General features: G+C 42.9%; 1 protein-coding gene across 3 annotated transcripts in view; it reads left to right on the top strand.

Annotated features, from left to right (window-relative positions):
- The window catches only part of itpr3 (inositol 1,4,5-trisphosphate receptor, type 3), a 44,063-nt gene extending 31,093 nt beyond the window's left edge, over positions 1–12,970 (top strand). For 2 of the 3 annotated variants that reach the window (XM_063884571.1, XM_063884555.1), the window contains 28 exons: positions 106–241; positions 575–700; positions 834–959; positions 1,428–1,548; positions 1,653–1,834; positions 2,285–2,433; positions 2,546–2,654; positions 2,740–2,833; positions 2,952–3,127; positions 3,433–3,592; positions 4,049–4,248; positions 4,401–4,601; positions 4,695–4,805; positions 5,533–5,628; positions 5,788–5,889; positions 6,590–6,673; positions 6,759–6,869; positions 7,290–7,482; positions 7,636–7,755; positions 8,340–8,515; positions 8,609–8,773; positions 8,980–9,169; positions 9,778–9,882; positions 9,978–10,096; positions 10,400–10,565; positions 10,668–10,828; positions 10,911–11,072; positions 11,972–12,970. In XM_063884571.1, coding sequence (XP_063740641.1) covers positions 106–241; positions 575–700; positions 834–959; positions 1,428–1,548; positions 1,653–1,834; positions 2,285–2,433; positions 2,546–2,654; positions 2,740–2,833; positions 2,952–3,127; positions 3,433–3,592; positions 4,049–4,248; positions 4,401–4,601; positions 4,695–4,805; positions 5,533–5,628; positions 5,788–5,889; positions 6,590–6,673; positions 6,759–6,869; positions 7,290–7,482; positions 7,636–7,755; positions 8,340–8,515; positions 8,609–8,773; positions 8,980–9,169; positions 9,778–9,882; positions 9,978–10,096; positions 10,400–10,565; positions 10,668–10,828; positions 10,911–11,072; positions 11,972–12,088 — 3,958 coding nt within the window. In that variant the 3' untranslated portion in view covers positions 12,089–12,970. The remainder of the gene's footprint in view (positions 1–105; positions 242–574; positions 701–833; positions 960–1,427; positions 1,549–1,652; positions 1,835–2,284; positions 2,434–2,545; positions 2,655–2,739; positions 2,834–2,951; positions 3,128–3,432; positions 3,593–4,048; positions 4,249–4,400; positions 4,602–4,694; positions 4,806–5,532; positions 5,629–5,787; positions 5,890–6,589; positions 6,674–6,758; positions 6,870–7,289; positions 7,483–7,635; positions 7,756–8,339; positions 8,516–8,608; positions 8,774–8,979; positions 9,170–9,777; positions 9,883–9,977; positions 10,097–10,399; positions 10,566–10,667; positions 10,829–10,910; positions 11,073–11,971) is intronic. The other variant, XM_063884563.1, reaches the window with a different exon arrangement.
- The last annotated feature ends 324 nt before the right edge of the window (positions 12,971–13,294 follow it).

Genomic DNA, 13,294 nt, shown 5'->3' with positions numbered 1-13,294 from the left:
AACAGTAGCTGCTGTGTTTATTTATTTGTTTAGGTTGAAGACATGTTCAGAATATACACTTGATTGTTAAATATTTCCTCCTCCCCCCCCCCCCCACCCGTGCAGGTACCACATCTCTCTGGTGGAGCTGCTGGCAGCGTGTGCCGAGGGGAAGAACGTTTACACGGAGATCAAATGCACGTCTCTGCTTCCTCTGGAGGACGTGGTCCGAGTGGTGACGCACGAGGACTGCATCACAGAGGTACTGAGGGGGGGGTGCAGTGTCAGTTATCTTAGCTCCATCTTCTCAATATGTCAAAGTTATATAAAGGAGATATATATGTAGATACTGCAAGCCACTGCCATAATGGAACCTAGCTATACTGGAAGAAATGACATACAATTAAAAAAATCTATGTTTTTTCCAAACAAAAAGTCTGTCTTTTTTGAACCTTTTGCACCTAGAATAAAGCCATCGTCCTTAATTCATCCTGCTGTGTACGTGTTGATTATCTGCATGCCTTCCCGTCTGTGTGTTACAGTCAGAAAGGGCCAGTTAAAGTTGTACATTATTGACACTGAAACCCGTGTGCAGGTGAAGGTGGCGTATGTGAACTTCGTGAATCACTGCTACGTGGACACAGAGGTGGAGATGAAGGAAATCTACACGTCGAACCACATCTGGAAGCTGTTTGAGGACTTCACAGTGGACATGGCCAGGGTAACAGCTCCGTAAAGTGCTCAGTAAATACTCTAAAGCTGGTACTTTTCATGGCCTTTATCAGCCAAGGATTCATCACTTCAAATCATTAGGTGTGTGTTATTGTTTTATGACTTCTTGTGTGTCTCTGCAGGTGTGTAACAAACGGGAGAAGCGTCTCACTGATCCCATTCTGGAGAAATACATCATCAACGTGGTGTTTGACACCATCCACGCCTTCTTCAGCTCCCCTTTCTCGGAGAACAGCACGTCTCTGCAGGTCAGGACCAGCGTTCACTCTGCTGACAGACACCATTATTATATATAATGTTGTCATTACCGGGGGAGAGCAGAAGTCGGGTCGTACGAGTGTATTTAAGATAGGGTTGGGAATCTAAAGAGACTAGTATGGGAGGATTGTTCATGCCTCCCTGCAAAGGCACTCAAAATGATCATAATGAACATGGTTATGTTATCCATAGATACTGGATGTGTTTATTTCTAACAGGATTTGATTTATTAATTGATTTCTAGTTTTGCCTTTAATGTTTGTAGGCATGCTCCTTGATGTTAAGCTATCATTGGCTCTGTACTTGCTGTAACGGACAAAGCTATTCTGATTCTGATTTATTAATGCTGTCAGGGTGCAAAAAGAATTAGAAAAATAAAACAAAAGAATACAAATATTTGGGACTTTATTTATTAGGTCATTTCTCCTGCGTCTCACTCTCCTCTCTGTGTTTCTCAGACTCATCACACCATCGTCACTCAGCTGCTGCAGTCCTCAGTCCGGCTGCTCGACTGTCCCTGGCTGCAGCAGCAGCATCGAGGTCAGGTGGAGACCTGCATCAAGACCCTCGCCATGACAGGTGACACACACACACACACACACACACACACACACACACACACACACACACACACACACACACACTTCTCTCAGTTATTTGATGTTTTGTGGTTTCTCTTTCAGCTAAGAGTCGCTCCATCGCGCTCCCTCTGGACCTGGAGGCTCATATCAGCTCCATGCTGTCCAGCGCCGCTCTAAACTCTCTGTCCCGCTCCAACCCAAACTACAAGTCCCCCTCCCGCTCTTCTAGACCCATCGCTCCCAGCAACCCCTGGGACTACAAGAACATCATCGAGAAGCTTCAGGTACGCCAAATACAAACATAAAATAACCAAATCTAGATGATTGCAGGTTTATATGTGCACAGAAATGGAATATCAGTCCTGAATATGAAGTATAAAATAAAGTGAGTTTAAAGGAAATATTTATTATTGCACAGTATCAATAACATATTTCATTTATAGGCAGGAAACTAAAACTCTATGTTCTTAAGCTAGGCAGACAAACAAGACAAGACAGAAATAGAAATAGATTTGAATCATAAATGCAAGATCATATTTCATCCCTCAAAGAACTTAAATGTCAGCTCAAAATATTCAAATAAATGACTTATTTTTATAACATTTTCAAATATATTGTTGGAAAATGTTTGCCATATTGCCCACCCCTAATTGATATTATTGTGTGTGTGTGTGTGTGTGTGTGTGTGTGTGTGTGTGTGTGTGTGTGTATATGTGTGTGTGTGTGTCTGTCAGGACATCATCAACACTCTGGAGGAGCGTTTGAAGCCGCTGGTGAACGCCGAGCTGTCGGTGCTGGTGGACGTCCTCCATCAGCCGGAGCTGCTGTTCCTGGAGGGGACGGACGCCCGGCAGCGCTGCGAGTCTGGAGGCTTCATCTCCAAGTAGGTCCCGCTCCCTCTGAGTCCAAATACGCTGCAGTGCTCACATACAGACAGGGGGATGATGGGAAATCTGTGTGTGTGTGTGTGTGTGTGTGTGTGTGTGTGTGTGTAGGCTGATCCAGCACACCAAAGCGCTGATGAATGCGGAGGAGAAGCTGTGTATAAAGGTCCTGAGGACTCTGCAGGAGATGCTGATCCGGACCCTGGACTTTGATGAGAAGGTGAAACCCAGATTGAAGATGGTGTATTGGCATGACTTTATTCAAAGAAAGGAGGGTGAAGTGATTTACTGTCGTGATGTTTCAGGGAATTTCACTGCGGAAGGTTTTGCTGCAGAACTATCTGTTTCCAAACAAGAAAAACACGCCGAAGAATGACCTCGCTGAACTCGGAGCTTCAGGTGCTCTTCTTTTTATGATAATTGTTCTATTTGCTTGGAAGACCTATCCAGTCAGGTGTACTAATATATGTCATTACATACCCTATTTACCTGTAGCATCTCCTTATGTGTGTGTCAGGTGTGGAGCAGGAGCGGGACTGGGTGGTGGTCGCTGCAGTTCAGTGTCGTCTGGACAGAGAGGGAGGAACGAAGCTCTTCACTGACCTGGTGATGAGTAGCAAGAACGACAAGATCTTCCAGGAGAGCATCCAGCTGGCCATCTGCCTGCTGGAGGGGGGGAACACTGAGATACAGGTACGTACCGGGGGTCACAACACCTGTGAAAAGGGCCTACACATCAGCACTTTGGATGCACTTTGATCCAAAGCGACTAACAAATCAACCATGAAGAAACAAACCACAAAAAGCAGAAATCCTGAAAGTAAATTAGTTTTCAATAACCCAGAACCAAAGTACTGCTTCCTTTTCCAAAACACCGTAAGGGGGAACTATTCAAAGTCTGGTAAAGTCCCTCTAACGGAAATCCTATCAAAGGTTCAACAAGATCCATCTCAGGCATGACCGTGACCCGGTGTAAACTCCCTCTGGTTCTCCTGCAGAACTCCTTCTACAAACTGATGATGGGCGACAACAAGTCGGAGAAGTTCTTCAAGGTTCTCCACGACCGGATGAAGGAAGCTCAGACGGACATCAAAGCCACGGTGTCGGTTAACGTCGGAGAGATGACGCACAAGGCCAACGAGAAGGAGCTGGAGACCGGTGAGAGGCTTTAATTACCCTGAGGAATCTGGGAGTCATTTTCTAAGTGTTGTTTTATCCCTCTTTGCTGCAAGTATGTTAGCTGTTTAAGGAGTTTATTGGTAAATGATCGTCATCGATGAACTGAGGAATTTATTATATTAAAAAAAATAACGAAATATTTTGTTTAAAAAAAATAAAATTACACTTTTTTTCCCAATTTTTATCAAAAATATTTTACTTCACATATTTTTTAAACAAGTTAATTTGATCTTTTCAGATTATTTTGATCTTTTCAGATTATTTTGATCTTTTCAGATTATTTTGATCTTTTCTGATTATTTTGATCTTTTCTGATTATTTGGATCTTTTCAGTGGTCATTTGTTTTAATACAACTGCAGTGTTTTACTTTCCTTTTGTGTGTCAAATGAATCCAGCTGTTTGGCTAAGCTGTATTATTTTTTCGTCTCCATCAGCAGTGCACCCTGGTGCAGTGGGTCACCCGATGATGGTCCCGGGTCAGTCCATCGCCCCAGTGGGCCCCCCCACCCTGCCTGTTCCGGCTGCAGCGGAGCAGAGGGAGGTGGAGATGGAGATGGGACCGGCCGTCACCATCATGAAGCCCATCCTCAGGTTCCTCCAGCTGCTGTGTGAGAACCACAACCAGGACCTGCAGGTCGGTCTCTACGGAATAAATATCAATTAACCAAAATCTATTTGAGTTAACCCAGAAATCTGAGTTCGATTTACAGAACTTTATTAGTCTCATCTGGGTTTTCAGTATTGAGCAGATATAGTGAGTGTGTTATTGCATGTGTGTGTTTCCAGAACTTCCTGCGCTGCCAGAACAATAAGACCAACTACAACCTGGTGTGTGAGACGCTTCAGTTCCTTGACATCATGTGTGGGAGCACCACGGGAGGCCTGGGCCTGCTGGGCCTCTACATCAACGAATCGAACGTCCACCTGATCACTCAGACCCTGGAGACCCTCACTGAGTACTGCCAGGGCCCCTGCCAGGAGAACCAGGTACGCTGAGACATCTCAGAGACGGTTATTAAGGCACGTAGACTCACTGTGAACAAGGACACTCAGAGTGGTGTGTGTGTGTGTGTGTTGCAGACGTGCATCGTGACCCACGAGTCCAACGGCATCGACATCATCACAGCTCTGATCCTGAACGACATCAGTCCTCTGTGTCGGTACCGGATGGAGATGGTGCTCCAGCTGAAGGTACGCTGGTTGCATGTCTTTAGTAGAGATGAAATCTGCATCCTGTCTTTGCCTCACAGAGCGTTATACTGAGCTGAGCCACAGACTGTATTAGATATAGCAACAGAGACATTAACTGGACTGCTTTGAAGCCTCAAGTTTGTCGTTTGTCCGTTGCCATCTAGTTGTTTTTGGAACCAGAGTAAATATATTAGGCTCGCTCATAGTTCAGTTCACACAGATTACATATAATTAATAAAGTTCACAATTAAAATCTTTTGATCAGGTTCCCCTAAACTGTAGATCACGTGAAGTTCTCCCTTTTGAAAGCATGGTCTGATGCTCTAGCCTTAGTCTCAAAACCTGCACACTTTAAACCAGGCTCTCACAGGAAATACGGAAGTGAAAAAAGACTGTATCTATGGACGGGAAGGGCTCCTGGCAAAAGAACTGAACTGTCACGTGTAGCTTTGATGAACTGAGAAGAAACTGTTAAAGTTATAAATCAGGTGAGAAGTAGGGACATTTTCTCATAGACTTCTACACAATACATCTACAACCACTGGATTCTCATTGGAAACAAACAACAACATATTTAAAACTTTAACTTGAGTCACAGACTCACTTTTATTTAGTAATGTAATGCTCTTTGACCCGGTGGGTCGTGTGTGTGACCTGTACAAGGAGATAGGTCTGCTGTCGTCACGGTGACACCTGCCGTTTAACAGTTTTTCTCCCCCGTTGCCAGGACAACGCCTCCAAGCTGCTGTTGGCTCTGATGGAGAGTCGCCACGACAGCGAGAACGCAGAGAGGATCCTGTTCAACCTCCGACCCCGAGAGCTGGTACCATCATTTAAACCTTTAAAGAAGACGTTACTGACCCGTGTTCTGATATCATATATAACTGTGTGTGTGTGTGTGTGTGTGTATGTGTGTGTGTGTGTGTGTGTGTGTGTGTGTGTGTGTGTGTGTGTGTGTGTGTGTGTGTGTGTGTGTGTGCAGGTGGAGGTGATAAAGAAGGCCTACCATCAGGAGAGTGAGTACGAGGGGGAGGACGTCTCTCCCAGAGAGGTCGGACACAACATCTACATCCTGGCTCAGCAGGTGACTAAACACAAGCTCCTGATTGGCTGGAAGAAAAAAAAACACATTCAGAAAAGTTCAGGTTTTTCCAAAATTCTAAAACAACTAAATAAGAAAATAGCATAAAAAAAATACAAAAAGGAAATAAAATAAGGAGATTCTTTCTGTCGTTGATTTCTCTTTAAACTAATCACAATAACCTCGATCGCTCTGAACGATTCTTAGGAATACCCTTTCAGCCAGCGAGTGTTTCCACTGTATTTACAATAACAGTTAGAAACTTTATTTCAGAGGAATTCAAACTGTTACAAAGTGATTTCACATGAAAACAGAACAGATTTAATACAAATACATAATGAAATAAACAACGAAAACAGCAAGAAAACTGAGAATAGTCCAAACAGAAAGTAGTGAAACATAAATTCAATTAAAAATGAAAGCAATCCGAAAACTACATTTTATTTTCAATATAATAAAATAAAAAACAATAACAAATAATATATCAAAAATAACAAGAAAAGGAGTACGTAGAACAGAAATGATTTGACTCCTAAAAAAAAAAAGAATTAAGGTCATTATGAATAAATATATTTATAACTCGCCAATCCAAAACTGTGCGTGTTCCTTAGGGATTTTATGTGGGAGCCAACCCTACTGCAACTACTACTAATTAAAAAATAATTCCCTCATAAAATTTTCCCTCTTGTTTGTTTGTTTGCAGCTGGCGAGACACAACAAGCTGCTGCAGAGCCTCCTGAAGCCTCCGAAGAACAGCAAAGAGGGCGAGGAGGGGATCTCCTCCATGGTAAACCCTCCGCCCCTCTACGTCTGCAGTACTGAAGCAGTACTGATACTCTCATGATAATCCTCTCTGTGTTTTCTGTCTGCAGCTGAACCTGAACAACCGTCCTCTGTCCCAGATGTTGAAGTCCACCGCTCCAGCTGATGTGGTGGAGCAGGATCCTCTGGAGTACTACGACCTGCTCACCTCACAGATAGAGGTACGAGGAGATTAGATAAACCTTTATTCATTAATCCATGGAGGGAAATTCAGGTGTCAGAGCAGCAACAGCAATAAGAGTGAATTATAGGATAGGACAGGTGAGGCCAATCCAAAACTGCATGGTCTTAAAGGGTCAAGAGTCAAGCCCTACTGCTACTACAACTAATTCCACTTCTACTACTAATTAAAAAATAATAGAAGAAGGGTGAAGTCCAATCAAAAGGGGATGTCGATAACTAAAGGCTAATAAAACAAAAATCAGCCGTCGGTTAAAAAAGGTTGATGAGTTTAGGAGAGTGGTGGATAGACGCTGCCTCCCCCATTACATTTTTAAGGACTATTTAAGCCGCCTGCTGCTGAGGCCCTCAGCGCTCGTCCTGTCGACGCTCTATATGACGTGATATGTCCTTCGCTCCAGATCGTGCGAGACGACCGCAGCATGGAGCAGATCGTGTTCCCGGTTCATCCCATCTGCGAGTTTCTGACCGAGGAGTCCAAGATCCGAGTGTTCAACACCACGGAGCAGGACGAGCAGGGGTCGAAGGTCACGCACTTCTTCGAACAGACCTCCTTCCTGCACGGAGAGATGGAGTGGCAGAAGAAGCTCAGGAGTGAGTATACACACACACACACACACACACACACACACACACACGCACACACACACACACACACACTACTGCATACTACACTACCCATTTCTTCTAACTTTTTGCCTTACATGTGTGTGTGTGTGTGTGTGTGTGTGTGTGTGTGTATTTCAGGTATGCCGGTGCTGTACTGGTTCTCCAGGAGGATGTCTCTGTGGGGAACCATCTCCTTCAACCTCGCCGTCTTCATCAACCTCATCATCGCTTTCTTCTACCCCTACGCCTCGGGACAAGGTACTACAGAAATACCAGCAGTAGTATTATTAGTTATACTGCAAATTAAAACTGATACTGCCTCTTCTGTAAGGCTGGGTTCACTTGCAGACTAGATTTTTTATTTGAATTGGGTCTACAATTTAGGTCCTTTTCATATAAAAAAGAAAAAGATTTTAAGGGTTGACTGAGAATTTCCCCGAACATATTGTCTTTTAAAATAATTTAATAAAAAATAGCTCAAATCTGATTGTTATTAAAATGTAGTGTAGTTTGCTATTCATTTGTTTTGATTGGCCTAAAACATTCTGTCCTTGTATTTTTTTTTGACAGTAAATGTGAAGGAAATATGATCACTTAAATGTTAATTAAACCAAAAATAATGTTTTACGTTTGTATTTAAGGACTGCCATACACAGGAGATTTAACTGCCTAAAATAAATACAAATCTAAAAGTTTGTCCTGATTTTGGCGACAGAGTGAATGTTATGTCCGTCCTTTGAGCAGCAAAAATATTTGTATTCCATTTCATGATTTAGCTCTCATTATTAACGTTATTGCTGCTCACAGTGACCTTTTTCTCCCCCCTCCCTCTCCTCCCTCAGTGGGGGCGATCGACGACTCCCTGCTGCTGATGCTGTTCTGGGTGCTGACCGGGCTGTCCGTGCTGTGCTTGTTCTCCCAGCGCTACGGCCTGCAGCCGCTCACCATCGCTCTGATCCTCCGATCCATCTACCACCTGGGCATCGGAAACACCCTGATCCTGCTGGGGTCTCTCAACGTGAGCAGCACTACATTACCCACAATCCACTTGGGCAGACCAGGCGCGCTCATATTTATTGTGTTGTTAAACTGTGTTTCTGCTCCCCTGCAGCTGATCAATAAGGTGGTGTTTGTGGTGAGCTTTGTGGGGAACAACGGGACGTTTATTATGGGATACAAAGCCATGGTGATGGACGTGGAGTTCATTTACCACCTGGCCTACGTCCTCACCTCCACGCTGGGTCTGTTCGTCCACGAGCTCTTCTACAGCATCCTGGTAAACAAAAAAAGATACCAAGACTCACATTTCACCCCAAAAATATCTGAATTGCTTAATTATGAAATACTACTATTCTAGGACAAACAGGCACCTAAACCTGGTGTATGAGTGACCTATAACACCTTTTAAATGGTGCCTTTTATTTACTCTGAATGATTTTCGTGTGTGTGTGTGTGTGTGTGTGTGTGTGTGTGTGTGTGCAGCTGTTTGACCTGATCTACCGGGAGGAGACTCTGTTTAACGTGATAAAGAGCGTCACTCGTAACGGCCGCTCCATCCTGCTGACGGCGCTGCTCGCCCTCATCCTCGTCTACCTCTTCTCCATCGTGGGCTTCCTCTGCCTGAAGGACGACTTCATCATGGAGGTCGACCCGCTGTTGCACATCGCTGCAGGTAACCCCCCCCCCAGGAGAGCCTGACACAAGATCTAACTCATAGCAAAGGTGTATTTTACCTTTAGTTATTTTATATACTTTTTTGATCCCTGTGTGGGACATGTTTCAGTTGCAGCAGAATGTTAACAAGACTTTAAACACTTTCAATATAATTAAATAAATTCAGACACTAGATACATACATAGACAGGAAGATATGTATCTATTCATTTTCTATCAAATAAACATAGTTAGTTATAATACACTGTAAAAAAACAACATATTACTAAAAGAAATAGAGTATAAAGGATTAGGATACTTCATTCATAAACCATACGTGTCCAATTTGCAGTTGTTTTTATTAATAATTCTTTAGGAAAGGGAAGTCAAATGTTAGAGCTGACAAATATTGAAGTAAAACAAAGCAGAGTTCATGTTGTCAGTTTATATATTAGTTTTTATGTCTCCTGTACTTTAATAACAAGGGTGTATTATAAGAGTTACTGATCAGAAAAGTCACCGGGTTTTAAAGTCCAATCATTCAGATTGTGTTGGTCAGGTATCTTCCTGTATATAAAAACTGTGTGTGTGTGTGTGTGTGTGTGTGTGTGTGTGTGTGTGTGTGTAGCTCCTCAGCAGAGTGAAGCCTCCCAGGACTTCATGAAGTCGTGCTCTGCAGACGGAGTGAGCTGCACGGCGGAGAACGACGCTCTGACCGTCACTGAGGAGGAGGGTGAGCGTCAGGGATTCATACTTCAGAGTTAATGTCCAATAATATAAACTCTAATCTAACACACTGTGACTGTGTGTGTGTGTGTGTGTGTTCAGAGGAGCCCAGCTCGGAGCGGGCGTGCGACACTCTGCTGATGTGCATCGTCACCGTGTTGAACCACGGACTCAGGAACGGAGGAGGAGTCGGGGACGTTCTCCGAAAACCCTCCAAGAACGTAAAGAACCCATCATCATATTACATTAAGAGGATAACAGAATGATCTACCTGGAGTAATTCTATTTTATGCTCATACTTTACTTCATTAACTTTACAGAACCACTTTCAAATCAAACACAACTTCATTTAATGAATTGTTACTTAATCTCTGAATTTGTATAGATCATTAGGCAGACAAAACCCAAATGTAGTTCTAATTAATTGTGTTCTACTCTCCAGTTTCTAGACCATTTGCTATATAAACTTTGCCTATCTTTAAACGTGTGTGTGTGTGTGTGTGTGTGTGTGTGTGTGTGTGTAGGAGCCGTTGTTTCCGGCCCGGGTTGTGTACGATCTGCTCTTCTACTTCATCGTCATCATCATCGTCCTCAACTTGATCTTCGGTGTGATCATCGACACGTTCGCCGACCTGAGGAGTGAGAAGCAGAAGAAAGAGGAGATCCTGAAGACCACCTGCTTCATCTGCGGTGGGTCCAAACACTAATCACAGGGACACGGTATTACAGTTGTTATCATCAAGAATAAGAAGAAGCAGAGGATTTGACCGTCTGTTCTGTGTGTGGGTGCAGGTTTGGAGAGAGACAAGTTCGACAATAAGACGGTGTCGTTTGAGGAGCACATCAAGCTGGAGCACAACATCTGGAACTACCTGTACTTCATCGTCCTGGTGCGGGAGAAGAACAAGACGGACTACACCGGCCCCGAGAGCTACGTGGCACACATGATCAAAGTAAAAACATCGATCTTAAACACTGGAGATGCAAAACAAACATGGACGTCCTCTGAACCCGCCTCTTCTTCCTCCGTTTCAGAACAACAACCTGGACTGGTTCCCTCGGATGCAGGCCATGTCTCTGGTGGTGACGGACGGGGACGGGGAGCAGAACGAGATGAGGATGCTGCAGGACAAACTGGCTTCAACCATGAAGGTGGTGCTGACCCTGACCCAGCAGCTGACGGAGCTGAAAGAGCAGGTATTCACACACGCACACGCACGCACACACACACACACACACACACACACACACACACACACACACACACACACACACGTTAAAGCCTAGCATCAAACTGTTGCGGCTTAAAAGAAACTCTTGATTATTTTTCACGTCTTGTTTCTATAGCTCAGCATCCTGCCTGTGGATGATCGGACATTGGGCTTCAATTCAATTTTTTTATAATAATAATTTTGACGTATTTCATAACTTTTTAAAATTGTACTTTTTTAAAATATTTTCCGCATATTTTTCTTTTTTTTTAAACATAATTTACAATCAATTTCTTCATTATATTTTCGACATTCAATACTATGGATATGAATTATTTAAATATATTTTCCACATGCTGTTCTATGCTTTTTTATTCATTTTTTAAAATACATACTATGACTTTTATTCATATTTTTCAACATACTATGAATTTGGGTATTTTGGATATTGTATGATTTTTATTAATTGTTTCCACACGACATTTTAATGACGTACTATATTATCTCTTTTCCAAATTTCTCAGTGGGCTTTAGGACTAATATGTTCTCCACATAATTTTTTGAGATAGAATCAGAAACCATGACATTTTCGACAAACCATATCTTCACAATTTATATCAGTTTTCTTATTAATACTATACTGAACATTTATTATATTTGTAAGACCAGCTGTACATTTAAATATCATGATTTTAAATATTGAATGACATGCTATGCCGTTATCATTTTAAGAAAATAAACTTCAAAGTATTTTTTTATTGCATCTTATCTGCAAATCCGCGTCCTACAGCGCCATGTTATTGTACGTCCTCTGGCTAACTGCGATTGTCACTGTGGTCACTGATGTAAAAACAATCCCACTGACTTGATTCCCTGTTCCTGCAGATGACGGAGCAGAGGAAGAGGAGGCAGAGGATGGGATTTGTTGACGTCCAGGGAGGAGGGAGCAACCCGCTGCCTCCCAGCGCCGCGGGGGGGAACCACCAGATGTACAAATCATAAAGAGAGACTGCCGATGATCCGACAGGAAACATCTGAGAGGCAAACAGCTGGACTGTCCCGAGGAGAGAATCCTCCGTCAGAAAGAGAACACTAGAGATTAGCTGTGAAACTGATCTGTATTTCACTAAGAGCACATTTCTTGTTAGCTTTTACTTTCAATGATAGACAGAGACGGAAAACGCGCTCTCAGTTTCATTTATCTTTTGATTCCGTTAAACATGTTGCTGAGGGGCACAACAGACCTACGCATGGACAACATGGACACAGAAAAAGGAAAGGTGGTTCAGTAAGATTGTCTTCTGTAGGTCAACCTGGAAGTTTCTAATGCTCACTGATATAATGACCCAAAATCAGCCCCATTATTGACCCCAATACTCAAAATTCCATTTGAAGTATTAACTTAAGTGTGTGGTTTAAAGAACGTTGTGAGGGTGGAGAGGGAATCGAAGGATCACAGACTTCCTGGTTGGACAACTAGAAGATATTAAATGTAAAGAAACATGATAATGAATGTGCGTCAATGGCGTCAACTCTCTAGGAAAATAATCCAGGCAGCGTTTATTTTGAGATGTCAGTAATACCGTTTCTGTGAATGTAAAGCGAGTTAAAGCCTTTGTTGTAAATCTGGGGAATTCTTGTGTTTTTTTAGTGTATTAATATTATGATGGTTTCATAGTGATATTTATGTTTGTTTTTAACACTGTAACTAGCTCAGTTCAGACACTGGATTTTAAGTGAGCTGCTTTTAGTTGAACAGAACGTAACATTACCTTTTTTTTCTCAGTGAGAACAGACGGGTACACAGGTTGAGGAAGAGGAAGAACATGTGATGAAGATCACGCGTCTTCAGGAAATAAAATATTTACTATGAAGAACAAAACACATGTTTGTTTGCTGTGTGGTTTGCTGCATGCTCTTTAGTTTAAAAGGTAAGACATTAAATATACATATAACATACAGTTCAGTGGTTATTATGACCCTCTTTAGAGAACACGCTTCAACACTATGACCTTTTTGACATGATAACTTGACATCTAACTTCCAACGCCTCAAACCTTGGGAAAAAGGCACAGCAACGAGCTTCTTCCTCAGGAAACTGAAAAAAGCCAGGCTCCGACAGACTCCGCTGGTGAACCTCTATCGTATAGCATCCTGACGAGCTCCATCCCCGGGTGGTACGCCTCTGCACAGCCGCCGAGCGGAGGG

Source organism: Eleginops maclovinus, chromosome 1 (genome assembly GCF_036324505.1).
Source record: "Eleginops maclovinus isolate JMC-PN-2008 ecotype Puerto Natales chromosome 1, JC_Emac_rtc_rv5, whole genome shotgun sequence".
Taxonomy (NCBI): domain Eukaryota; kingdom Metazoa; phylum Chordata; class Actinopteri; order Perciformes; family Eleginopidae; genus Eleginops; species Eleginops maclovinus.
Note: the sequence above shows the minus strand (reverse complement) of the source record. Positions and strands in the feature narration are given on the sequence as shown.